At 42.9% G+C, this 24,449-nt stretch overlaps 3 protein-coding genes and 1 long non-coding RNA gene across 4 annotated transcripts in view; 2 read left to right on the top strand and 2 right to left on the bottom strand.

Annotated features, from left to right (window-relative positions):
- The first annotated feature begins 1,963 nt into the window (after positions 1-1,963).
- On the top strand, positions 1,964-12,127 carry LOC125739791 (uncharacterized). The gene is made up of 15 exons (XM_049010245.1): positions 1,964-2,134; positions 2,272-2,420; positions 2,754-2,907; positions 3,630-3,751; positions 4,481-4,528; positions 4,720-4,825; positions 4,914-5,021; positions 5,362-5,452; positions 9,286-9,352; positions 9,900-10,020; positions 10,370-10,440; positions 10,690-10,863; positions 11,284-11,401; positions 11,551-11,658; positions 11,842-12,127. Exons 2-15 carry the CDS (start codon positions 2,287-2,289, stop codon positions 11,920-11,922), a joined length of 1,503 nt encoding a protein of 500 aa, XP_048866202.1. The 5' UTR covers positions 1,964-2,134; positions 2,272-2,286; the 3' UTR covers positions 11,923-12,127.
- An 886-nt stretch (positions 12,128-13,013) lies between these two features.
- On the top strand, positions 13,014-20,518 carry LOC125740715 (meprin A subunit beta-like). Its single transcript, XM_049012250.1, has 14 exons — positions 13,014-13,283; positions 13,448-13,466; positions 13,760-13,810; positions 14,032-14,075; positions 14,692-14,770; positions 14,999-15,116; positions 15,389-15,567; positions 16,845-17,063; positions 17,618-17,770; positions 17,876-18,091; positions 18,342-18,809; positions 19,324-19,509; positions 19,699-19,921; positions 20,156-20,518. Exons 1-14 carry the CDS (start codon positions 13,224-13,226, stop codon positions 20,376-20,378), a joined length of 2,238 nt encoding a protein of 745 aa, XP_048868207.1. The 5' UTR covers positions 13,014-13,223; the 3' UTR covers positions 20,379-20,518.
- On the bottom strand, positions 19,121-22,261 carry LOC125740716 (uncharacterized). The gene is made up of 3 exons (XR_007397743.1): positions 22,123-22,261; positions 20,115-20,300; positions 19,121-20,009 (listed from the first exon to the last, which is right to left on the bottom strand). It is a non-coding gene; the product is annotated as an uncharacterized LOC125740716 (long non-coding RNA).
- Positions 22,262-23,708: 1,447 nt separating this feature from the next.
- LOC125740708 (PH domain leucine-rich repeat protein phosphatase 1-like) overlaps positions 23,709-24,449 on the bottom strand; it is a 35,547-nt gene continuing 34,806 nt past the window's right edge. Inside the window, 1 exon segment of the mRNA XM_049012236.1 lies at positions 23,709-24,449. This exon segment is cut by the window's right edge and continues 378 nt beyond it. The gene's annotated coding sequence lies outside the window, so the exon portion shown is untranslated.

Raw genomic sequence — 24,449 nt, 5'->3', positions numbered from 1 at the left:
AATATCCTCTTATGTGATAACCATGGACACACAGTTATCGTCTATGAAATACAACTAAATGCTACCCAACATTAATGTACCGAAAGCAAGGCTGTTTCCACAAATTGTGGCCATCTTGTAGATTTAAACAAGCCTCCAAATCCCCGTAGATTTAAACAAGCCTCCAAATCCCCATACATTTTGGTATTAACTTGTTACTTGCACACAATGGTTTTGTGATCTTCTCAATCCTACCATGATACTGGAACCCGGTCAGGAACCTCCAAGATGTTTATTCATGCATGAATCGTTTGACCCCCTGATCTCCCGACATTTATTATCACAGGGATGTAACTCTCACGCATCTGGTGTGACACTCACGCTTTCAGACCCTCATGCAAGAAATCTTATGGCAAATCTATATTATTTCATTAAAATCTTAAAATTAGCTTTATCAAAAGCGTTGGGGTAGATTGCGAACACCACAGACTATTTATATGGCAATAAAACTGTTACATACATGTAAATGTGTGTACAGACTTGTCTCGAACTGAACATTTCACTCCAGCCAACTCACCAAAGTTAGCAACATTGATGTCATTGATTGAGGATAATTAAAATTAGTTTTAACTCATTACTCGTTAGATACCCAAAGTCTCCCTCTACTTGTGTCCTCTAAAACAGGTAAGAGGGAAGCCAATTATTTTCTAAAGCACAAGGATGAAAGTTGTAGTTCGGTGAAATGAAACCAGTGATACTCTAATTTGAGAGAATCATCTAAATTCAATAAATATATGTCAACTGTGTGAAAGCAGGACACACCTGGAGTAAGTAAAGAAGAGAACACATCTTAGGATCCTTGCTTGACCAACATGAAATTATTTCAGAAACAACATATACGGCCTATAAATGAAATAACTCCAACTGATTATACGTTTGGATATGTTTTTCCTGAGATAATTCATTGTAAAATAGCGGGAACTGCAGGAAGAGCGCCAGCTGTTTCAGCTTTTGCTGTATGACAGCGCAGGATTCTAAAGTCCGACAAAAGCGCCCCCTTGCGGAATAAAACTGCTGCACACGTTCACACGTATTTTCGAAACACTCCCACGGTCCCAAAATCCACCTCACAATTGAAGCGGATCTCGTGTCAATTCGCTGCTTATGTTTTAACGTCATATAAATTTCAGCCTTACTTTTTTTCCAAGGATCTCAGAGTTATTGGATCACTGGGGATCGGCGGAGCATCGATAAGCGATTTTATAGGTGCGCTTTATAGAAGAAACGGCCCTCCTACGTGCGTTCGTGTTAAGCAAAAGGAGTTTAACCAAAACATGCAAGCAGAAAAGTCATAGAACCCCCCACCCCACCCCCATCTGCGAAATATTGCCCTTCCTCGGTGTACCACATGCAGAAGGACTGAGATCGGCTTGCACCTCTGATGTGAGGGTGAGTGCGTCACACAGACTCGGTAGCGTTTTCCTATCAAGCCAACTGTACAATTACACCCATCTCTCCTATGCCCTCGTCCTGCACTAAAGGTCGGGTGCAAGATTCACACAGCGAGGACATAAGGACATTAGAATAGATCCTCTTCTGTTAGAGAAGCGCTGGGATCAGAACCTGGGACATCTGTTATTTAAATATCCCGCACCAGGGTCACTGCATTTCTTACCTTACAACCAGGACATGAGTCGTAGCAATTTGTGTATCTTTATATAGCTGTATGTTAATCAAAACCAAGTTATTCTTTCCAGTCATGCATTTCGGATATGAAATGCAATGCAACGTGGGTGTTTTGCTCCAAGGCGTGTCAAAGCTTAGCTATTCTTATTAATTAAAGGTCCGTCTGAGACAACGACCGGTGAAGTTTAATGTATTTCACGGATATCGATGCTAGCATATCACCCAAGACAATGGAAACTTCGGGGTTTCGATTTCAGATTAATGTGTGACAAAGTGGTCAAGACTATCAGGTATTTTCCATACTTCCTGTTTTGAAGGAAAGAGAGAAAATGAAAATACGTCTTGTGTAGGCTGCTCCGATTCAGACTAGTGCTTGCATGTCGATCCGGATACTTATAAAGAGCCCAAAGGAGATCGAGCAGCTGACTTCTTGATCTGCATTAAGTTCAGCTTGTTAGGCCTATCTGACGTGAGTACATTTTGGAAATGGATGGAAAACAGCTATGAATTTACTTATTTTTCAATATTGCACTCGTACCGATGCAAACGCCTATATACTTTCGCTTTAAAAGCAAACCTCCTTATTGTTGACGGTAAATCCTGTAGATACAGCGGCGTCACATGGAGCCTACTGGAGTGACTGGGTGCAGTCCGAACGGGCACGATGCGCTGGGGGATCCGTCCGAACAGTTTGACTGTCCCATATGCCAGGACGTTTTGAAAACCCCTATAAGGACCAAGGCTTGTCAACATGTGTAAGAGACATATTTTGTTGTTACTCTCTGGTTTTGATTCAGCTTAAAATGCTTTAGAAGCATCAAGGTTCGCGGTATCGATCGGGTGTGGAGGCTGCAGCTCATATCGGAAATTCTGCTTAGATGTATTGCGGATTAAATATGAGACAAAGTGTGAGCGATTGTATTTCTTAAATGAAATGAACTGTATTTATTACACGCAATTCTTCGGGCTCAGGATTACCTTATTAATTAAACCTCAGCCGTGGTCCATAGCATCCCGCATAAATCGGCCCAGTTTAACAGCAGAGAGCACCGACGCTCTTTCTTGCCTCTTCCTCCCTTCGCTGCCAGGTTCTGTAAGAGCTGCTTCGTTGCCGCAGTGAGAGCCCGGGGGCCGACCTGCCCCATGTGCCGGGGGCCGGTAAGCGAGGATGAGAAACGAGCGAGCGACGTCCAGCGGAAGATGAAGGAGACACGGGGAAACTGCCGAGCCTGCGGGGCGCCGGTAAACAATGACCGACAGTACCGTAATGAGGGTTGCTTTTTACGGTAATTTTTTAAAAAATGTACATTTCCACAAACAGGGCTGGACTGTGATTAAAAATCGACCCTGGGACCCGCTCCTCATCGGTAATTCTCAAGTCATGCATGAAATGCATCTGAAGTCATTTTCAGTGTAAATGGGACAGCATCCACTAAACTGCGTTCAGTCGGGTTTCTGTCGCGTGATTAGACTGATTGTGTTTTTTAGTTAATGTATTAAATAACATACACTTCCAATTTAAAACATCCCCAACCCAAAGTGAGTTTGTACAAACAATTTGCAAGTTAGTGATTTGAACCACCGTCCCGTGTATTTCCCATATGAATAAAACGGGAAACCTCGTATGTTTTGAATGCTCCTTTATTCAGCATTTTAAATTTTATCTACCTACGTGCTATTGTGAGATACCAGGGGGCAGCATCTTGAAAAGTGAAACTTTGGATTGTTTTAAGGGTAGCTTCTGGGATTTCCCAGAGGTTAGAAATCCCCTACAAATAACAATGCATTTTGGTTGCATGACTTCTGTGAAATGACCGAAATAACTGACATATATATAATTTAGATGAATCACAGTTATGGATGGTATGGAAGGTAGTGTTCAGAGTTGTTTTGATCCCTACCAGTGATGAAGAGCAATCTACACCCCAGATGTGGCACATGTAAATATTTTTGTCTTGTCTCAGGACTTTCTGAGTAAGATGAGAACACACTACAAGTATTGCCAGAAGTATAAGGACGAATATGGTCTCCTTGTCCAGCCTTGCATTATCACAAGGAACCAAGCACAAGTCCCTCCCACTTACAGGTGAGGCCACAAATGTAAGCAATTAAGAAAAAGTAGTTTTGAACGCAAGCGTCAAACTGTTCATCATGTTCGGAATGCAGTTGGCAGTCACGGTATGTCGATACACATGCCTTCCTGTGATTGGCTGTGATTGGCAGGGTGATAGGCAACTGCATTCCGTGCAAGATGAAAAATTCACTTCATTATCATCATGTGTTCCTGACATATTGTTTTTCATTGTTTTCTACTCATTAATTTATTGTGGCAGGAAAAGCAGAAAATATTTCATTATGATAGTTGTGTGTGTGGGGGCGGCATGGTGGTGCAGTGGTTAGCATTGTCGCCTCACACCTCTGGGACCCGGGTTCGAGTCTCCGCCTGGGTCACATGTGTGCGGAGTTTGCATGTTCTCCCCGTGTCGTCGTGGGGTTTCCTCCGGGTACTCCGGTTTCCCCCCACAGTCCAAAAACTTGCTGAGGCTAATTGGAGTTGCTGAATTGCCCGTAGGTGTGCATGTGTGAGTGAATGGTGTGTGAGTGTGCCCTGCGATGGGCTGGCCCCCCATCCTGGGTTGTTCCCTGCCTCGTGCCCATTGATTCCGGGATAGGCTCCGGACCCCCCGCAACCCAATAGGATAAGCGGTTTGGAAAATGGATGGATGGATGGATAGTTGTGTGTTCATTATAATAAACAATACCACAAACCCAGATTTGGTTTGTTTTAACATATTTGTTGGGGGGATACTTTTAGGGCTCCAGCTGAAGTTGCTACAGGCCGAACCCCGTCCATCGGAGGGAGGTAAGTGTGGTGCAAAACTTCTCTATGGTGCTAACAATATTTTCTGGTAGCTCATTCAAATCCTTCTTTGGTCTTTGTATCATTTGCCCTGAAAGGCTGTTCCAGACAGCTGCAGTGGCATTAAAATACTGAATAAATAAAATTGGGATAGTGGGATTGCTGACCATTACCCTGCGAATGATGTGTTTCAGTCCACAAGCGGAGTACTCCTGCCCATACTGCCCCCTGCAGGGCTTCCAAGATATGGCCCTGGTTCGGCACTGCCTGAGTACACACTCTCTTGAGCACTCCCTTGTGGTAAGCCCTGGAAACTAACCCACCCCCTCCCCTACCACAAGCCACCACCTTCTCCATCCCCACTCAGTGTTCCTTCCTGTCCCTGAAGGTGTGTCCAATCTGTGCCTGCACGTCCTGGGGAGACAGGAGCTACTGCAGCCGCAACTTCATCGGCCATCTGAGGGCACGGCACAGGTTCAGCTACGATATTTACATGGTGAGCGGTACATAACATAAGCTTTATTGATGACAGGTGGAAATTCTTATGTATACAGCACAATGGTACATAGAGCACAGATGAACATGCATATAATGGGGGGAGGGGGGGACATTGCGAGGACTGTTAGGATCAGTTTGAATGCTGTGCTAGTAATCGAAAGGTTGTTAGTTCAAATCCCATTTCACTTATGCAACTTTAATCGAGGACCTTAACCTGAGTTGCTGCAAGGACCGTGTTTTCTTGACTATATGTCACTTTATATTTGGCAGACACTTTTATGTAATGTAAAAATGCCAAAACCTGATTTTGAGGTTTGATTCTCGAATCTTCTTGGTAGAATGTCCATGAAGACGAGGATGTCCAGGTTCGCCTTGCCACCCAGCAGTCTTTGCTTCAAGGAATACCAGTTCCTCCAATTCTCTCTAATCGTTAATGGCTGTCCTGGGGCATGCAGTGGCCTGCTTTATATTATATATGTAACATGTATTATTGACTGTACGGATGTGGCCCACTCCATTAACATAAAACTCTTGTTTTCAGGCTAGTTTAAGGATTCAGAATAGGGTTGCACTGTATTGGAAGAAATTAACATTACAATATTATTTTTGTGACAAATACTGCAGTATTTATAAAGCAAAAATGGAGTTGGAAATTTATCCATAATACGCTATAGTCAAGTACAACTTATTGTCCACTGATAGTCTATCATGTAAGTTGGTGGCGTTGCCACAAGTTGGGCCAACAGACACAAACTAATGGCGACAAAGCACTTGCTTTTGCTCCAAAATAATTCAATACACCAGAAGCTGAATGATTTTGGTGACCAGTTCCTGTTCACTATTATAACACGGTCTATGAGTCAGTCCAGCAGCGAGGACGAAAATGGTTATGATTATCTCAGAGAGCACGTGCAGAGCGCATGCAAAAGCAGCGGAAGTAAACTTAATCTGGCATGTAACAAAATCAGCCTAATCTTAAAAAAAGCATTCATTACAATCACAAAGCTTGCTAAGTTTTTGTTCCCTATTGCCGAATAAAAATGTCTTTGTGAAACAGGGATGATCTCAACTCAATGTGCATAACGTACAATGTTGATATCGACATTGCACAGGATGCTGGCTTAGTTGAAAAGGGTTCTTTTTAGTTGAAACGGCAGCTGCATAAATAATGAATGAAATATTTTCATCGTTGATGTGAATGCTGTAGATGGATTGCGTAAGGATAGTTCCGCTTCAGAAGAATCCTCCATGAAATGCAGGGAAATGACACCAAGGGCCAGTGTGTGGCTTTGTGGGTTAGGCCTCTACACCTCTGATCAAAGGGTCAAGGTCTGAAGGTTTGAATCCCGTGCTCAGCAGAATAATCACATCTCCATTAGATCCTTTAACCACCCATGGACACTGGATGATTAGCTGCACTTGTACAAATGGCAAATGAAACTTCTTTATATTCCACTTTATGACATACCGCACCAGAGAGAAAAGCAGTTCCTCTTTTGTTTAATTCTTCATTAATATTCAGCATATGATAAACCTTTCCAAGATTTATCCATTAAATGTCACATACATCACATATTCTGTATAATATAATTAAAAAAACTAATATTAATCTTGTCAAAAGGTACAATCTTATCTTATTCATTTTATTTATCAAAGGTACAAGTATACAGGAAAAGAAAAAAAAAACTATTTACAGATAGGAAAAGATCTTTTCCTTACAACTTAACCATTCATTTGTAAAAATAAAATCAAGGCTATGGAGTGCCACATAATTAATCCTTTTTACCTGGGTGAAACAAATTGTTCTAATTTATGGTTAGCAAATGCTGTTATGCTCTCCATTTTAGACATTTCCATTGTAATTTCCATCCATGAATTTAAAGTTTAAAGTTATGATAACCGTTTTCTTGTGCTTTTTTTTAACCAACAATAAATAATATATTCATTAAATATTTATCTCCTTTCAACCATTCTTGAAGAATATACGCAAAATATATGGTCTTGTAGTTGAAGAGTATTTCCCTCCTTCAAATTCAGTACATGTCCATCCTCAGCAAATGCAACACTTTAAGGAAGTTGGCAAGACATTGAGTACACAAGGAAGGACAGGCAGAGGTAGAAAGTCCCCCTCTCCGTGTCAGGTGTCTACACACCCCAGAGGCAAGGTTTATTTGCGTTAAGGCGTCTTTCACATTTACATCTCGGCAAAACGACTCCTTGGTAAGGACGATGGACCACGCAGCCGGCGATGACAAGAGCCCCGAGGATGGGAATTGTCCAGTATGCCAGGAAAACGATAAGAACCCTAAGTCCCTTCAATCTTGTGGTCACACGTAAGTAAACAAAACATGAAAACTGATTAGGGTTCAGTGATCTTCTAATGCGGGGCAAATACTTAGGACAGACATTGATCCAATATAGGAGCCCATCCACAAAACCTAAAGCTGTGTATTTCAAAGACTATCTGTAGGTGGGGAAACAAAAACTTTATAGGAATTATTAATGTGATTTAGAGAAAATATGATTATTATGGGGATCTCGTTTCATCACGGCATAAAATGTGTTCTTGATGACATGGTACCTTCGTGCTGCGCTTAAGAAAAAAGGCGTTTCTTCACCAGGCCGAGATGAATTAATAATGAATACTTAAGTTAAAAGTGAAACCGAAAGTGATACATTCGACAGCTGTTCAGATACTCGACTCTATGAAGGGTTGTTTTTCACTCCCGCGGACGTGTTAACTCTTTGTTCACATCTATGTCACTCGAATGGAAGACTGCACTGCTCTTCCATTACTATATAAAATCGGGCTGTAACAGATCTCAACCCCGTGAGCCAGTTTTGTAGGTGTATTTTTTACAAAACACAAATCTATATTGCACCGATAAGATCCCAGCCAGCAAAAAGTTGTTGAAAAAAAACCGACTTTGTCAGACGTCTCGAAAACGTCGAGATTTGGTTGAAAAATGAAAGGTAAAAAGCCGTCTTTTTCCGGATCGTTAAGACATATAAAGAGAGATGTCCCTCTATAATCTAGGTCGCATAGTTAACCATTAATGTATTATTACTGTAACACACGGGTACTGTACATATATATATGTACAGTATATATATATATAGACAAGATATATCGCACACATCTATAGCGTACTCGGAAACACGATGAAACACTATAACAAGCACCATATATAACTCGTCTTATAACACGAAGTCGACGGAGGCTAAATAATTAGCAAATAAGCATCACAGCATTGGCCACGTGAAAATAGAGATGATCGAATTAATTGGAGACGGGGTGGAAAGGCTACTCAGATTTGGCACGGAATTTAGAACCATTTTTAAAAACAGCTCTTATTTTTTTTAGCACGTATGTACGTTTTAAAAACAGAGCCACGAAAAAACACCGTCTACCTACATGTCTGTGCTCAGTTCAAACGGCCAGATCCAGTTTCATGTGCTGTACAGCTAGTCATAGCCCTAGCATTGGTCGCTAACCTGAACAGCTTAGTTTGCAACTGCTTAGCTCGACTAATCTTCAGCTAAATACACCTTTCTGTTTTATAAGTGATCATATATAATGATCAATAATAATTACTTACCCGTTCAATACGTGGCCCTCATAACATCCGTCCTTCCAGTACTCCCGTCCACTTGGAAGCGTTTTTGACTGAATTTTTGAGTGACCATTCTGACCAATCACAGTCACGCTCATGCGTGAGCGCGCGAGCACGATGGGCGCCGTGAAGGTGCAGAAAATATTCTTATAAAGCTGGTTTATACTTCATGTGTCCAGCATGCAAAGATGTCAGTTTAAAAAGCAAGGAGCTATATATACAAGAATATATCTTTTGAGATTTTTTATTTCTGTGAGATATAAAAGGCAAAATTAATGAAAAAAATTAAATGGAGTGTTCCCTTTCCACTTACAAGAGTGAATATGGTATTTAGCCAGAATAATAATGAGATTAGCATTGTCAGAGATATTACTATCCAAACCTTCCATATAGAAAATGACGCCATTATAAGTGAATATGGAAGTGTTGTCAATTTCGAGAGAAATCCAATTGTAAATGTCTGACCAAAACAAAATTACATGAGGGCAGTTAAAAAAAACAGATGATGGATAGTTTCATTTTCAGAAGAACAAAGAGTACAAGGGTCAACCTCAAATTTAAATGTCTTCAACGTGGAGGAGTTAAGCATAAATAAGTAACTATAAAAATGTACGATTCTCCAAGATAACACCATAAAACAAATTACAGGTGCAACCGTGACCTCTGTAGGGGAGATGCCTGCGGTGACGTCAGACCCGCTGCGCACAGTGCTACCGTAAGGGCTTTCATAAGGCACCTCCTGGTGGGCAACGGCAGAAATGCATGTCTATGAAGCTAATCATTCTTTCTTACTTACAGTTATAGCCCCTAGTTGCTGGATTGAAGTTGCTGCTATTTAATATAAAATTGATTATATTAAATAACGTACAGGATTTGGGTGAACTGTACACAACACAACACTCAACGTCACAATTTCCCACTTGCTGCAATATATTTTCACGGCTGTGTTAGGACTATACGTGGTCCAAAATACACGTCTGCCTTGGGCTAAATGTGTACCAAATCATACGGACTAAACCTAGCCCAATTTTCAATGAAAGCTTTTGGTCTAAATAAAGGTTATTATGGGCCGACCAGATTCAGCCGACAAAGCAACGTCCTATGAACGTCTGGTCCTCGGTGGGATGAACGGAAAGTATAAAAAAAGTCACAAATACAATAAAATGATATGCTGAGATATTCTGACGATTAATTGTGACAAAGGTTTTCACTTTCAGTTATAATTCTGTATCCGTTGTAACTGTTATTTTTAACCGTTACAGATTATGTAATCGTTGCCTGCAGAAAGTACAGAAGTACAGGCACAACGGTGACCTCTACAGGGGAGATGCCTGCGGTGATGTCAGACCTGCTACGTATCGCGCTACCGCAAGGGCTGCCATGGTGGGCAACGGCAGAATTGCATGTTTTAGAAGATAACCATTCTATCTTACTTACAGTTATCGTTGCAATCGAAAAATGACTAAATAGTTTTAGGGTGACAGCCAGTGTGGCTTCAGCTTAACACAGACAGTGTAGGTGGATTAACAATCAGTATTAAAGAAACTGGTTATCTTGAATTAGACTGTACGATCATTATGACTGAGACTGTTCATGACCAATTTGACAAACTACATGTGCTGAGTTTAACAAAGACCGTATCATGTCAGCCTGACAGACTGTGCAGTCAGTGTGATAGAAATGTGTCCTCATCAGGGACCTCATCTCACACTTTGTTGTGCCTCTTCTAAAGGTTCAGGACATAAAGGCACCGCAATTGGGTCAAAGACGCCTCTCACGGCTACAGTTAGACGGCAGTCAGGGGTGAGTCCAGAAGCAAGACGTAACATAAAAAGAGGCCTCTTGGTCTTAGTGCCCCTGGGATTACCCACAATGCTTTGTGGGCCCAGTGGTCTAACATGCCTGAAACCTTATAGCAGGCAACGCCTAAAAACAATGTTTAATGTTCCAGTTAAGAAGTTACAATAATGATATTAAGGGTGCTGGTGGAATTTGTAATGGTATCCTCACTATTTACTGTGGCATAATTGCCTTTTGACCCTGTTCTCCCAGCACGGCGGCCCAGGGACACTGGGTTGTTGGGCCTGATGATGGAAGCCGACCCACATCGATCCCACCCAACACACCCAACCCTGCTCCTTCTGGGTCAGCTGCTGGACAGGCCTCCCCCCAGGTGCAAGCCAACCTACAGAACCAGGCTCAGGCACCAGCTACAGATGACAATGAGTAAACAAACTCACTCGCAAGGCAAGGTGAACTAGGATGAGGTGAAAGGTCATTAATGACGGGAATCGTTCCAAACCAGATAAATCTTCCTTATAACATTGCGTCGCTGTTCACCTATATGATTCGCAAGCCCATACAGTGGGTCTCGGTGCGTTTCAACACAGGAATCTATGGGAAGTGCTGGAAATGATGGATTTACTGTCTGACAAGTAAGAAGGAAGATAAGTACCATAGAACCCTGAATGTCCTCATATTTGCTCTCTGTGGGTCAGGATTTTCAGGTTTGACGGATTTGGTCCTTATGGCCAGTTCAAGCAGTAGATGAAGGTGCAGTAAGCACAAAAGTTACGACCTTAGGTGTTTAGTTATTGGCTGTAGGCGAACGCTCCTTACCCATCTGGTGTGGTGCCACTTCTCCAGTCCCCGAACATCTTTGGAGAGGGTGTTCAGCTGTCCATACTGTCAGGATGGTGGTCTCGACGAACTGGACTTACTGGACCACTGTAACATAAACCACAGGCATGAAACAAGACCTGTGGTAAGTAACATTAATTACCGTACTGATAAGGATTGTCAGACTGCATAACTGTACTTTGTGCTATCTCAGCTCATTAGAAGGCCCATAAAACGGAATCCAAGCATTCCTTCAAAGCCCTTATTCTGCCCCTCACTCTCTGTTTTGTGCAGGTGTGTCCCATATGTGTGGCTCTACCACACGGAGATCCCTCTTACTACAGCAGAGATTTGATTGGCCATCTCAACTTAAGACACTGCTTCTACATCGCCGACTACACAGTGAGCCACCGACGTCTTCGTTGGCGAAAAACATGCCGATCCACCCTTTTAGCTTTTAAATGTTCTACGAAATGCCCGATTTCCCGCAACAATGGCAATCTTTCCCCGGCAGAAGAATGGCTTGTGTTATAATCTTAAATGAGATGATACTACAATTAAATGCTTTGGGTTTGTATTTCGCAGAATGTCGATCAAACGGACGAAATGAACTGTCAGGCCGGACTCCTGGAATCATACAAGCAGTGGAGGGAAAGTCAGCAGTGAACATCCACGGGCAAGACTTTATGAAACACCCTGGAGTCTTCATTCTTAACAAAGGGTTCCATGGAATGAAAACAGAATAGAAACAACAGAGAAGTTCATTGCCCACTTGATATATATACACATCATTGTAACACACAATATTACAGCAGGTTTTAAGAAGCTCAAACATTAATGACTTAATTATTAATGACTTTATTAATAATTATTAATAATCTGTTTAAACTATTACTAAATTATTGCTCTTCAGAAAAGCTGTTTTTTCTTCACGAAAGCTTTGATTTTCATTAATGGAATGTTTAAGGAGAATGAGAAACAAAAGGTTGTTTTCTTAAAATGAGTGCATAAAATTAATGAATTCTAAATTATATGTCTGTCCCTGTTCATCTTTCTTGCCCTGTTGTCCAAACAAAAAAAAATGAAATGAAAAGCCAGGATCTCATTAGACATGAAAGGATTTTACAGTGATCATTTTTAATTCAGTGTAATTGCGCTAATTGCACACTGGGCTAAAGTTCATTTGACGCCTCACAAGTGCTTGTGCTGATTATATTAATATTCATGTGATCTTGCATGTGCAGAAGAGAGTCTCACACAGCACGGGAATCCGGCCTGAACCTAGTGATGTGGTACTGCACCTCTTAACTCAGAATACGAATGTTAAATGTACTAACCCTCAAAAGGTTCTGCATTTATTTTTCTTAGTTGACTTAATGCGGCGGGGGGAGTATTCCCTACTAGATGTTTATATAATCCAAGCTTACCCCCTTATTATCTTTTAAATGTGATTTTAATATATTTTATTTTATTGTATCTTAGTGCCTTTGTAAAGCACTCTGTATTGCCGTGCGTCTGAATGGGGTTATATAAATAAACTCTCCTTGCCTTACCCCTACATGTACCCTAACTGAAAAGAAAAGATAGCTCCCAAAAAAACTCCCTATACTTCAATAAAAATGAGAAAGACTGCATCAATTTGCAGAAAACCGAGTCACCGGAATCCCCCTCTGCCAGTGGGAAGGTGGTCTGGTCTGCCCTCTTTGCTGGCAGACTAACAGTGAATGTGGATCGATTTATCTCATATACACTTTTATGACTCCATCAATCATTGACGCATCGTTCTGTGATCCTTATCTACAAACGTGGTGTGAGCACAACACTTTATTGCAACGCAGGTATTCTTGTAAGACTAACAGTAGTCAGCCTTGGTAGATCCACACCTAAGAGGATTCCTGTTCGCACTTCGAGAAAACGACTGCTGAAGGACAGGGGTGTCTGGGAGGCGGAGGGGAGAACTGACTAACATGGCTTTGGTCGGGGTGCCTTTAATTCTGAGTGTCCTTTGCCTTCAGGTTGCGTGTCTGGTAAGCGTCTGATTGTAACAGCTTATATCCAAAGGAAAAAAAAATCACTGTCATGTTCTTCACATACCACATTAATCACATCTACATGCTTGATTTGGGCTTGTGTCCTAACAGTTATTCATTTGTCATTATTTTCCATAAATTGTTATCTCCATTTGAACCAGCCAACGTCCAAAGTCATTGGTGAGTTCTGTTGAGTTTCATTTGAGTATTTCATGGTGAAAGGCATGCTCAGTGATTGGAATCTCACTGGTGGAAACCAGTGCTTCTCAACCGGTCCTTGGGGACCCCCAGACAATCCACGTTTTTACTTTTGGAGCAAAAATGTGGACTGTTTGGCAGGGAGCTGGGAGGTAGCAAAAACACGGACTGTTTGGGGGTCCCTGTGGACTGGGGTGGGAAACGATGGTATAAGCCATAACATTCAGGAGGATGTGCTCAGTCTCAATGCCAATTAAAATTCTATGTTCTTTCAGAGCTCGATGTGGACGGTGGAAAAGATAGAGACATTTTTGATATCAATGCAGGTTGGTCAACAAATCAGTTTTTCTGAGGTTAAGGTTTTGTTTTAACCAATCAGTTGAGTATTCTTTGACTGTGACTCTTTATACTCAACTGGTTGGGTGAAAATCTTGGTCTGGATTTTTACTTTCTGGACCTGAACTATACACTTTTGAGTTTCTCTAAAACAAACGAGAACTGGAACAGCAAGCTGTGTTAGTAAAAGAGTTTCACTTTGCCTCCACAGAGGCTGGACTCAATCTTACTGAAGGTGACATCGTGTTCGACCCAGTAAGTTTTCAGTGCTCTTTGCAATTCATTAGTTTGCTAATTTGATTAATGAATCCATCTATCTATCCATCTCCCACTAATCCATAAAAATATTGCAGTTAACCTGGAGCCTAACCCTACAGTGATCAGGTTACCAGTCCGCTATAGGACTTTTGGTACCCATGACAAACATACGCTAAAGACCATTTAAAGACAGCATGTTCCTGGAGTGTGGGGACGATACCAGAGGATCTGCAGAAAACCTGATAAAATGCAAACACAACACACACACACACACACACACACACACACATTCAAATTCCCTTTCAAACATCTTAATTATGACTTTCCTGTTAAAATACTGATTAACATGTTTAAAGCTAGATTGCATAGTGCTGTTGACCACGATGTGCTAACAACATACCAAGCATGGCTATATATATATATATATATATATATATATATATATATATACACACATATATATATATATATATATATATATATATATATATATTTTTTTTTTTTTACACAGATGACACACTCACCCTATACGATACATATAAATAAACCCAGCAATGCAGGAGTCCATGCATACGATAGTGACATGCTAACATGTCGTTGCTAATTGATGTAGAAGCAAGGGAGGAATTCCATTCTGGGAGATGAATACCGGTGGCCAAAGACGATCCCATACTACCTGGAAGACAGCTTAGGTAAGAAGGCTTATGCTCATGCTGTGAGCCACAATGGCCTTGGATATCAGATCCGCTCTTCTTTTCCGTTTTGAAGCTAAGAATGATTATTGCTCCAAAGGTCTTAAGGAATAGAAGCCTTAACTGATTTATGCAATATTCTTTGATAACAAGGTACTCGGCCAACTCCGGTTATGACAGCATATTACACAGCACCCTCGACTGTAACTTTCTCTGTCCCTGTTATAGAAATCAATGCCAAAGGAGTGATTCTGCAGGCCTTTGATCAGTATCGGCTGAAAACCTGCATTGATTTCAAAGCTTGGGAAGGAGAGCCTAACTATATTTCTGTATTTAAAGGAAATGGGTAAGTATCTAAAATACATGTTCTGGCATGGGGGGTTATGATTTTAAGAGTGAACTGGGTACCAGTTTTGGGGAGAATGGAGTGTGTCGCAGATCAATATGTATCAGTATAGAGTTTTAAATGCTGCAGTGACACCATCTGCCATCTGTTAGTAAGCTAAGCCATGAGTCAGCACCGTAACAGAAGCAGAAGTGACTTAAAGATGACGCAGTGAGTTTACCCAGATGCCAGCAGGGCCTCTTCGCTCGCCTCCACTCCTCTCTGCCGCGCAGGTGCTTCTCATCCATCGGCAACCGCCGCATCGGGAAGCAGCAGCTGTCGATCGGCTCCAACTGCGACCGCATCGGGACGGTCGAGCACGAGTTCCTGCACGCGCTGGGCTTCTGGCATGAGCAGTCCAGAGCTGACCGCGATGACTACGTGACCGTCATGTGGGATTACATCCAAGCGGGTGACTTGATCTCCGGTGGGACGCACATGCTTAGCTTGAGGAACAACATCCCCCTTGGCATGAGTTTAACTCCCATCAGCAGCTACAATACCCCAAAGCCTGTTCCCGACTTACAACTGATGCAACTTACAGCAACTTGTACAAACAACCAAATATTAATTGTATTTGGTTGTAAAAATAAATTTCTGACAACCGTAGCCCCAGCAGTGCTACGCTATCTAGTACTTGCTGCATGCTGTGGGATAGTTGCAGCGGGAACAGACTGTACTGCATGGCAGAAGGACCATCCCAGCCTCACAATACAACAAGTCTCATTCTCACACCTAAAACTCAATGCTATTATCCTATTCCGACATTTGGTACCAGTGAAAAGTTTGTACACACCTGCTTTCAATGCATTTGTCTCTATTCTAGCTACATATTTCACCTTATAAGACCTCTGGGCAACAAAGTACTACATATCAAATATTGCAATAGTGCTCAACACCTCAAAATTTTCTCTTGAAAATAGCTCCCTTTTGCTTTGATGACAGTGTTGCAGACGGTTGGAATTCTTTCAACCAGCTTCCAGATGTAGCCACTGGGAATGCCTCTGCAACAATCCCGATGGAGTCCGCAAGTTCTGGACACAAGCTGACTACTTTGATCTTAGTCTGCTATTCAGCTCGTCCCAAAGGAGCTCTATAAGGTTTAGGTCAGGGGACTGTGGGGACCAGGTTATCTATCACAGCACTTCAACTCTTTCCTTGTTCACAAGATAATACAGTATTTACATAACCCTGAAGTGTGCATAAGGTCATTGTCTTGTTGTAAAACAAATGATTTTCAGTAGATGTGCCCAAACTTTTGACTAGCTCCGTACATCCACTTCAACGTTGTCTGCCGGAACAAAACCCAGCTGCAAGTTGAAGACAGTCTGCAATACATTTAAAAACTCCAGACACATAGCAAACCATCGTAACACCGAAATCAAAGCAACACTTCAATGAATCTACCAACCCGTGTGTCTAATACTCACTGCTGAAATATCGGTGAGCTCAAACAAGAAGGACCAGGGCCTCTCTGATTTAATTTAGGAAAGGCTTACACTCCGAAAATCGCAGTGATGACTGACTGGATAGATGTAGCTTCCCCAAAGAACAAATCTGTGTAAGATAAACTAGGATACTACATACACATCACCTCCTAGTCTTCCCAGTTATTCCTGCAGTAAGAGTATCACATCACAAAGGCTACAAACGACAAAACATCGACAAACTGCTGCTTCTTGATTCCAGGCAAGGAGCATAACTTCAACACCTACAACGACACTGTCTCCAGTGACCTTAATGTGCCCTACGACTACACCTCGGTCATGCACTACAGCAAGACGGCCTTCCAGAATGGCTCACAGTCCACCATCATAACCAAGATCCCGGCGTTCGCTGATGTCATCGGCCAGCGGATGCAGTTTAGTGACAGCGACCTGCTGAAGCTCAACCGGCTGTACAACTGCAGTAAGGCTACTAAGACGCATCGCGATGTCCATAATCAGAACATGTGACAAACTCGGGACAAACCACCATGGAGAGTCAAATCCTTTTTCAACGCGAACATAGACTCTTCCTTTGGGAAATAAGTGCCCGAGCACGTATCACAGTATGATGCAAAATCAGGGCGCTGGTGATCAAGGAAAAAATTAATTTGCTTCAGAAAAAAAAAATGGAACCAAATGAACAAATGGCAGGTCTGACATTAACACTAGAGTCAGGTGACAGGAAGTGAAACAAAACAGAATAAAATAATACATACAAACTCATGCAGATCAGAAGCAGGAGACACAATTTAATGCAGATAATGCTGTACCACAGGTCCACTCAGAAACTTAGCAGGCAAACCTCACAGCGTGGAGGACAGAGTCCATTACCAGTGCAACTGCAAAAGTGCCCAAGCTTGTCTATTAATGATAAACAGTTACAAACACTGAGAAAAGGCTGAACGGCTGGCAGAACTTGTTGTATTTACATATGTCCAAAGAGTAATCCCAGGGTTACTATACCTGTGCTTTAAGCTACATCATCAACGTTCCTGGATACCTGCAGCTTTGAGCTAGAGAACATCTGCGGAATGATACAAGATCCGGAAGCCAGCACCGTCTGGACGCGTGAAACCGAGGCATCGGGAGGTCCATCCACAGACTTCTCCAACATGGGGCAGTGCGCAGGTGGGAACGTATGCAATTGGACATCTGACCGGTGCATACAGCACTCAGAGTCTTTTCTTTTGAAATGGGTTCTTGTGACATGGACCTGTGGCGCCATGTTTGTAGGTGCAGGGTACTTCATGCACTTCAGTACAGCCAGCGGCAAGGTGGGGGATGCGGCGCTGCTGGAGACCAGGCTTCTGTACCCCAAGCACAGCCAACAGTGCCTTCAGTTCTTCTATTACCACAGCGGACACACCAGCGATGACCTGAAGGTCTGGGTCCGCGAGTACGACAAGATCAACCCCAACGGAACACTGAGGTTCATCCAGCAGATCCCAGGTGATTATGACAAGGCCAACCCCAATGGAAGGCTAAGGCTCAACCAGATCGGAGGTGAAGGTTGCAGAAACACCATGGAGACACATTAACTGCACCTTTATTCTACACCCTGCAGCAGATTACAGCACTGGCTAATGATTCGATATCCTTGCGGTAGTTATACTATATTCTTGATAGTCTAATGGTCCATTTTGGTGGTAATCAATAGGTAATCACTATTTTCCATCCTTAATGTTGACATTCTGGTCAGGTGACCCACAGGATCTGTGGCAGATCCATCACGTGAGCCTGAACGTAACCAAGAAGTTCCGAGTGGTCTTTGAGGGCATGAAAGGGGAAGGGCCCTCATCAGGAGGCATTTCCATCGACGACATCAACCTCTCAGAGACAAAATGTCCGGAACATGTGTGGCGTATACGGAACTTCAGCCAGCTCATGGACACTACGCCCATCCAGAGGAGAGAGTGTAGTCCCCGTTTCCTCTCCAAGGAGGGCTACACCTTCCAGGTTTGCCTGCTCCCCAACAGTACGTTTCAGAGCCCTGAGCAGCTGGGTATCTACCTGCGCCTCACCTCCGGGGAGCGTGACAATGAACTCAAGTGGCCCTGCCCATGGAAGCAGGGCACCATGACGCTGATGGACCAAAACTCCGACATCCGACGCCGAATGTCCAACCAGAGGAGTGTCACCACTGACCCCAATGCAACCAAGATGGACGGTCGGTAGCCATAGAAGCTAATAGAGCTAAGTATGGTGTAGTATGAGAAGCCAAGTAATTCAGTATTACACAATGTAATATACCACTGTTTGCCAATTCCGGTCCTGGAGGGCCAGTCTGCAAGACAGTTTGCAGAAGTCCCTGTTCAAACACGGGGAAATCTGCAAACTGTGCTGCAGACTGGCACTCCTGCCATATATAGTTCATTCTTAAATTACATATATATATATATATATATATATATATATATATATATATATATATATATATATATATATATAGTGCACTGCTGCTTAATGCTAATCTTAGAAATGTTCATAATTAACACTGAATAATTACCTGGCACTTTTCTAATATAAGTTCCAATACAGTGTTTCATGCAATTATCGCAAAGAATTCAATGCAGAGTAAACACAATGGAATGGAAACTAATGCACCGCATTCTGCAACACAGCAAAAGCTAATGTAAGGTTTAAAAATCTGCATTCATTTATGCAAAGCATTCACCCTTCAGAGAGTGGCAATCTTGTGTTCTTCTGGGATGACCCTGCGAAGGTGGGAGTTCTGGTCAATGATTCAGATGGAAGTACATATTACGCGGGTCCAGGCTTGGGAACCAATACGTTCCTGACTCATGACAGGGCGAGGAGCAGAAACTTCATCAAGGGTGGTGATGCCATTTTCCTACTCACATTCGAAGGTAGGTATCATAAAAGGGTACTACTCTCAGCTCAAAGCATGAAACTTCAGACTGCAAATCAGAACTACCAAACCAGCATTCCCAAGACCCTGTTTGTGAATCCTACCGGTGTCAACTTCTAGATCTGACTGCTCTGCTGCATTCAAGCCACATACGCATTATCTAATTGACTGTCCTTTTCCATTTAAGATGTGTCAGATCTCCTGGTATCCCAGCCGTTGCCACCGACCACCCAACCAACTTCAACCCAAAATTCAACTTCGAGTTCGACCGAAAGTTCAACTCAAAGTTCGACTCAAAGTTCAACTCAAAGTTCCATCCAAACAACCCCGAGTTCCAGTGATCCTTGCTCAGAAGTCCATTGTGAACATGATGGCGTCTGCGTGCTGGAGAGCGAGGTGGCGGTTTGCAGGTAAAACTCTCCTGCCGACACGTCTTTATATATGGATGGAACCGAAAACAAAAGCTAGCTTCACCACACGAGGAGCTCTCTGCTTCTCCTAATGAAGACAGACAGCATATCCGGGTGTTCCCTCCCACTGTAAATGATTAAAACTTCAGCTCCAGGTTATGAAGATACAGTGAGACCTGCAAGATTTACCCACCTCTCCGCGCTTAACAGCACGCTGCCTCTGTGCCCCTGCAGGTGTGCCGTTGGGGACGACTGGTGGTACACTGGCAACAGGTGCCAGTGGAAAGGCTCGACGCGGGACGCCACGGTGACGGCGGTGGGGGCATCCATGGGGGTTCTGGCTGGCATGCTGGTCGTCACCGGCGTGAGCGTGATGTGCCTCAGGAAAAAGTACAAGAAGCAGCTAGGCAAACTCAATCCAGCTATTACGCTGGAAGATGTGAGTATTTGGAGCTAAATTCCAGCTGTTTTGGAGCAGAAGTGTTAAAACAGTCCAGTGACTCAAACCCTCTAATAGAGTAAGTTGTAGAGGACATGCAGGGCTTAGATGAAGCATACATACAGAAACATATCAGTATTAGTGAAACCGGAGAATTGATTACACTCTAATATGAAGACTGAACTTCTCCCAGGGAGGATATACATCCTTATAATATTAATATTCCATTAGTGTATCTTCAAGGATTGTGCTGTAGATCAGGAGGGCTGAAAATGATTTATAAACTGCCACACAAACTAAATGTTTAGGTTGTGGTGATGTATTGTCTGCCTTATGGCACTCGGGACTAAAGCATATATTAAATACATTTATGTAACTGACATGAAGGTGCATCCAATATATTCTGCAAAACCTACAATAGGCTGTGATTCGCATATTAATATAAAGCAATTCTATTATTTATCGCTAGTAGGTACAGCGCTTCCAAGCAGTTTAAGGATCTGCTGAAAAACAGACTGGCTGACTAATGCTCACTTTAATTAAACAGAAACACGCTGTATTTTCAAGGCAGTAATTTTAACGGTCCTGTTTCCCAGTATCGTCGTTCTAACACTTACACCTTTTCTTAATGTCTTTCAGAGATTCTGACAGCTGATCTGATCTTTCTGAAGCTCTGGATGGCTGGGGGGTGGGGGGGGATATGATGCATTTGCACCATCAGATTTTAATGAAGCCTAAAATGTTAAAGACAAATACATGTGTGGGAGATGTCATTGTCATGTACCGAAGAAATCATTGCATATTTTTAATAAACCACTGTTTCCATAAAGTAAGCAAATGAACTGTCTTTAAGTAAACCAAAGGGATCACTTTCACTGGTTGTTTGGATATATATTACGAATAACTAAACATAATAAAAATAAAAGAATAAAATATTTTATCTGTGTGTCAGACAAACAGTGTACGTACGGTATTAGCTATGTTCCTAAACAAACCATGAATCTGCTAGGCCTGGAGTAGATTCTATCACATGCATTGTTCATTGATGCTACAAAAATGTAGGGTACAATTACACTGCGTGCTGCTAGTGTCAGATAAATCTGTAAAAACTTTTTTGATTGCATTCACAGTTTTTTTGTAAAACTGAGTTTATCCAAATGGGGACCTGAAGAAATGTCCCCAAAAGTAAGGAAGTTTCTTTCTCTAGTTTTCTACTACACTTTGGGGACAATTTCGTCGTCAGATGTGATCTATGCAAGCCCCCCCCCCCCCAACACAGAGACACACACACACACAGAGAAAGAGGAGGTGTTTATTACGTAGTACGAAGCAGGGTTACCCAGAAGAGACCTGTGCCACGTGGGGAGAAGAAGCAGACTCCACACAAAGGGGGGGGGGGCGAAAATACTGCCAAACCTTATGCCCTTCTATTGGTTGAGTTAATTATTTTGTAGAAAAGTGGCTCTTTGGCTCCACCACATGGCAAAACCTGCGATTTGTCGGGCCGTGAAAATCATTACGTAAGAACGACTAGAACTGAAGCTCCATATACATTTAAATAAAAAGGAAACAACATAGTCTTAGTCCCTCAGACCCATAATAAATTTTGATTCACTTATGATCAAGTATTGAACTAATTGTAAAAATTAAGTTTTTTAGAATTAACCATTCGTGTGTCAGATACGAATCATTTCCGCCGAATGTGCTGCACGGTTTCCGCAGCCTTATACATCGATGACATATTAACCCTTTCTTTACCTACTTTTAAGCTCCGATCCGCAATGTGATGACTTGATGAGAAGCTGCAGACCTCCACCGAGTTGCGGGTTTTGTTTGCTATCAGGGTGCGGCAACATTAGGAGCTACCAAATATAGCAAAAACGAAAGCGGGGCCGCTGTAAATTTTAAAGCAACAGTCAGGGATGAATACCGACTATACCACTTTGAGCTCCACTTTCGCGTCCTTTGGAGGGTGGGAGGCGTTTCATCGCGGCCCGGCAAATCCAGGATCAACATTTAAGATATATTAACGTGACCTTCTGTCAGCCGCAGTACCGATCCAAGCTGACGAGGCGCCCTAGGCGAGCATCACCAGCGGCGCCCCCGTTAAAGGCAAAGTGGAACAGGCTGGTAAGTCAGCGCCTCCTCACAAGTTTGCTCATCAGGCGGCCAGCCCTGGTCAGTTGTAGAACCTACTCACCGATCCATTAGCGGAATCTAGCGGATTCTGTCTTCATGTTTCGCTTTATCTATCTTCGTGTCTTTAGTACCTGTGACGCTCATACAATCCAAACCACTAACGACACATACCTTGTGCATATTTGTACAAGAACATAAAATAGTTGGATGATGATTCCCTTCCTTGTGCTTTACTATGCCTGGGACAGGCTCCATGACTAAAATAACGTCCATTCAGTCCCTGCTCCCCATGACATCCCCGCTCAGGTGAATAGAGATATCATGACTCGACGTGCAGCAACATCTCGTGTATTTCATCCCCACAAAACCGATCCAGCCCGGCTGTGCACAGATACAGATAAAAGCATCGCGGCGCGCTAATAACACATCGCAGTGCTGTTGGATTTAGGATGAAATCTATAGAGCATATTAAACTACTTTACTACGCGGCTGATGAAGCAGTGTCAATCGTATTCAATTAAACATTACTAAATATATTTTATTTCATATGGCGAATGGACGCATTCCAATGTACCTGCACTTGTGAAAACTGCATATAAAGTATTTATATGTCTGCTAGCAGTGGTTAGCACTGTTTCCTCACACCTCTGGGACCCGGGTTCGAGTCTCCGCCTGGGTCACATGTGTGCGGAGTTTGCATGTTCTCCCCATGTCGTCGTGGGGTTTCCTCCGGGTACTAGGTGACCGTAGGAATGCATGTGAGAGTGAATGGTGTGTGAATGTGCCCTGCAATGGGCTGGCCCCCCATCCTGGGTTGTTCCCAGCCTCGTGCCCATTGCTTCCGGGATGGGCTCTGGACCCCCCCGCGACCCAGTAGGACAAGCGGTTTGGAAAATGGATGGATATGTCTGCTAACAGACGTCCCTTACACTACACCTGCAGCTGTGGACTGATACCATCCGTGGCCATGCTCTTTCCTTGGGAATAGCAATTAATTTGCAAAACATGAAAAACCATCTCTGTGCAGCACCGTATTATTTTGGTGGGTTTGCGATGAAGTCACCTTCGCGAGCCACACTTCAAACCAGGCGCGAGCCGCTAGGGACGTCAGCTGACGCCCTGCACGCGCTCACAGCGTAGATGCAGCGCAGTCAGCCAAAGATCCCCTCGGGACCCGCAGTCTTGGAAATAAGTCCAGACACGGTGTCATTACTGTATTTGAAAATTTTAGGTTTATTATAACAAAAAAGGGAGAACCGGTGTGCGCATGTGAGTGTGCTCTGCTTGTGGAGGAACTGCGCTTGCGTTGCGAGGCGGCCCCGACGGTACGAAAGGCACAGCGCCGCTGCCGAGCTCTGTCTGTTTGTATGTCGAAGCTGTGGTTTCGGCTCTCCAGATTGAGAACCACCTTCAAAACGACCCGAAGCCGGTCACCAAATACACAGTTCTTGTAGAAAGTCCCGTACACAACACGTAGCCTATTTATAATCATCGTGGAGAAGGAAGGTGGGGGAGGGGGGTCACGTTTTCTCTCAGAGAAGATTAGTACAGTGACTAAGTCACATTAAAGAGTAAGCAACTCCTAGGAGTTAGTCTTTGAATTTCTACAAATTTCTATGACTTTTCACAGGCAGAAAGCCATGGTTGACTGAAGAAATACAGTATTAAGTGCCCTATCTACAACAGTTAAGCATGGTATCACCGATATGTACCATCCACTCACATCTTCGTTTAACATAAAAGGTTTTCTTAAAGTGCTTTTCAGCGTCATTTCTGTCGTATAAAATCGATATGTAAAACTAGGTCCCTGTCCACCATGCGCCGATCTGTGAAGCGATAAAGCAGGGGAACTAGTGTTGATCAGACGGGGGTCCTGTGAATCTGGTTAAGGTTATCTTCAGGAGTTAGTTCCACACACATCCCGTGTCCCGCTTGACCCTCCGGGCTGCA

This window comes from Brienomyrus brachyistius, chromosome 4 (assembly GCF_023856365.1).
Source record: "Brienomyrus brachyistius isolate T26 chromosome 4, BBRACH_0.4, whole genome shotgun sequence".
In the NCBI taxonomy this organism is placed as follows: Eukaryota; Metazoa; Chordata; class Actinopteri; order Osteoglossiformes; family Mormyridae; genus Brienomyrus; species Brienomyrus brachyistius.
Note: the sequence above shows the minus strand (reverse complement) of the source record. Positions and strands in the feature narration are given on the sequence as shown.

Coding starts and splice junctions, on each gene's coding strand:
- LOC125740715 (XM_049012250.1), top strand. CDS start 13,224: ATGGCTTTGGTCGGGGTGCCTTTAATTCTGAGTGTCCTTTGCCTTCAG. Junction 14,771..14,998: donor CTACCTGGAAGACAGCTTAG/GTAAGAAGGCTT, acceptor TCCCTGTTATAG/AAATCAATGCCAAAGGAGTG. Junction 15,568..16,844: donor GTGGGATTACATCCAAGCGG/GTGACTTGATCT, acceptor TCTTGATTCCAG/GCAAGGAGCATAACTTCAAC.
- LOC125739791 (XM_049010245.1), top strand. CDS start 2,287: ATGGAGCCTACTGGAGTGACTGGGTGCAGTCCGAACGGGCACGATGCG. Junction 4,529..4,719: donor ACCCCGTCCATCGGAGGGAG/GTAAGTGTGGTG, acceptor GATGTGTTTCAG/TCCACAAGCGGAGTACTCCT. Junction 11,659..11,841: donor TCTACATCGCCGACTACACA/GTGAGCCACCGA, acceptor TGTATTTCGCAG/AATGTCGATCAAACGGACGA.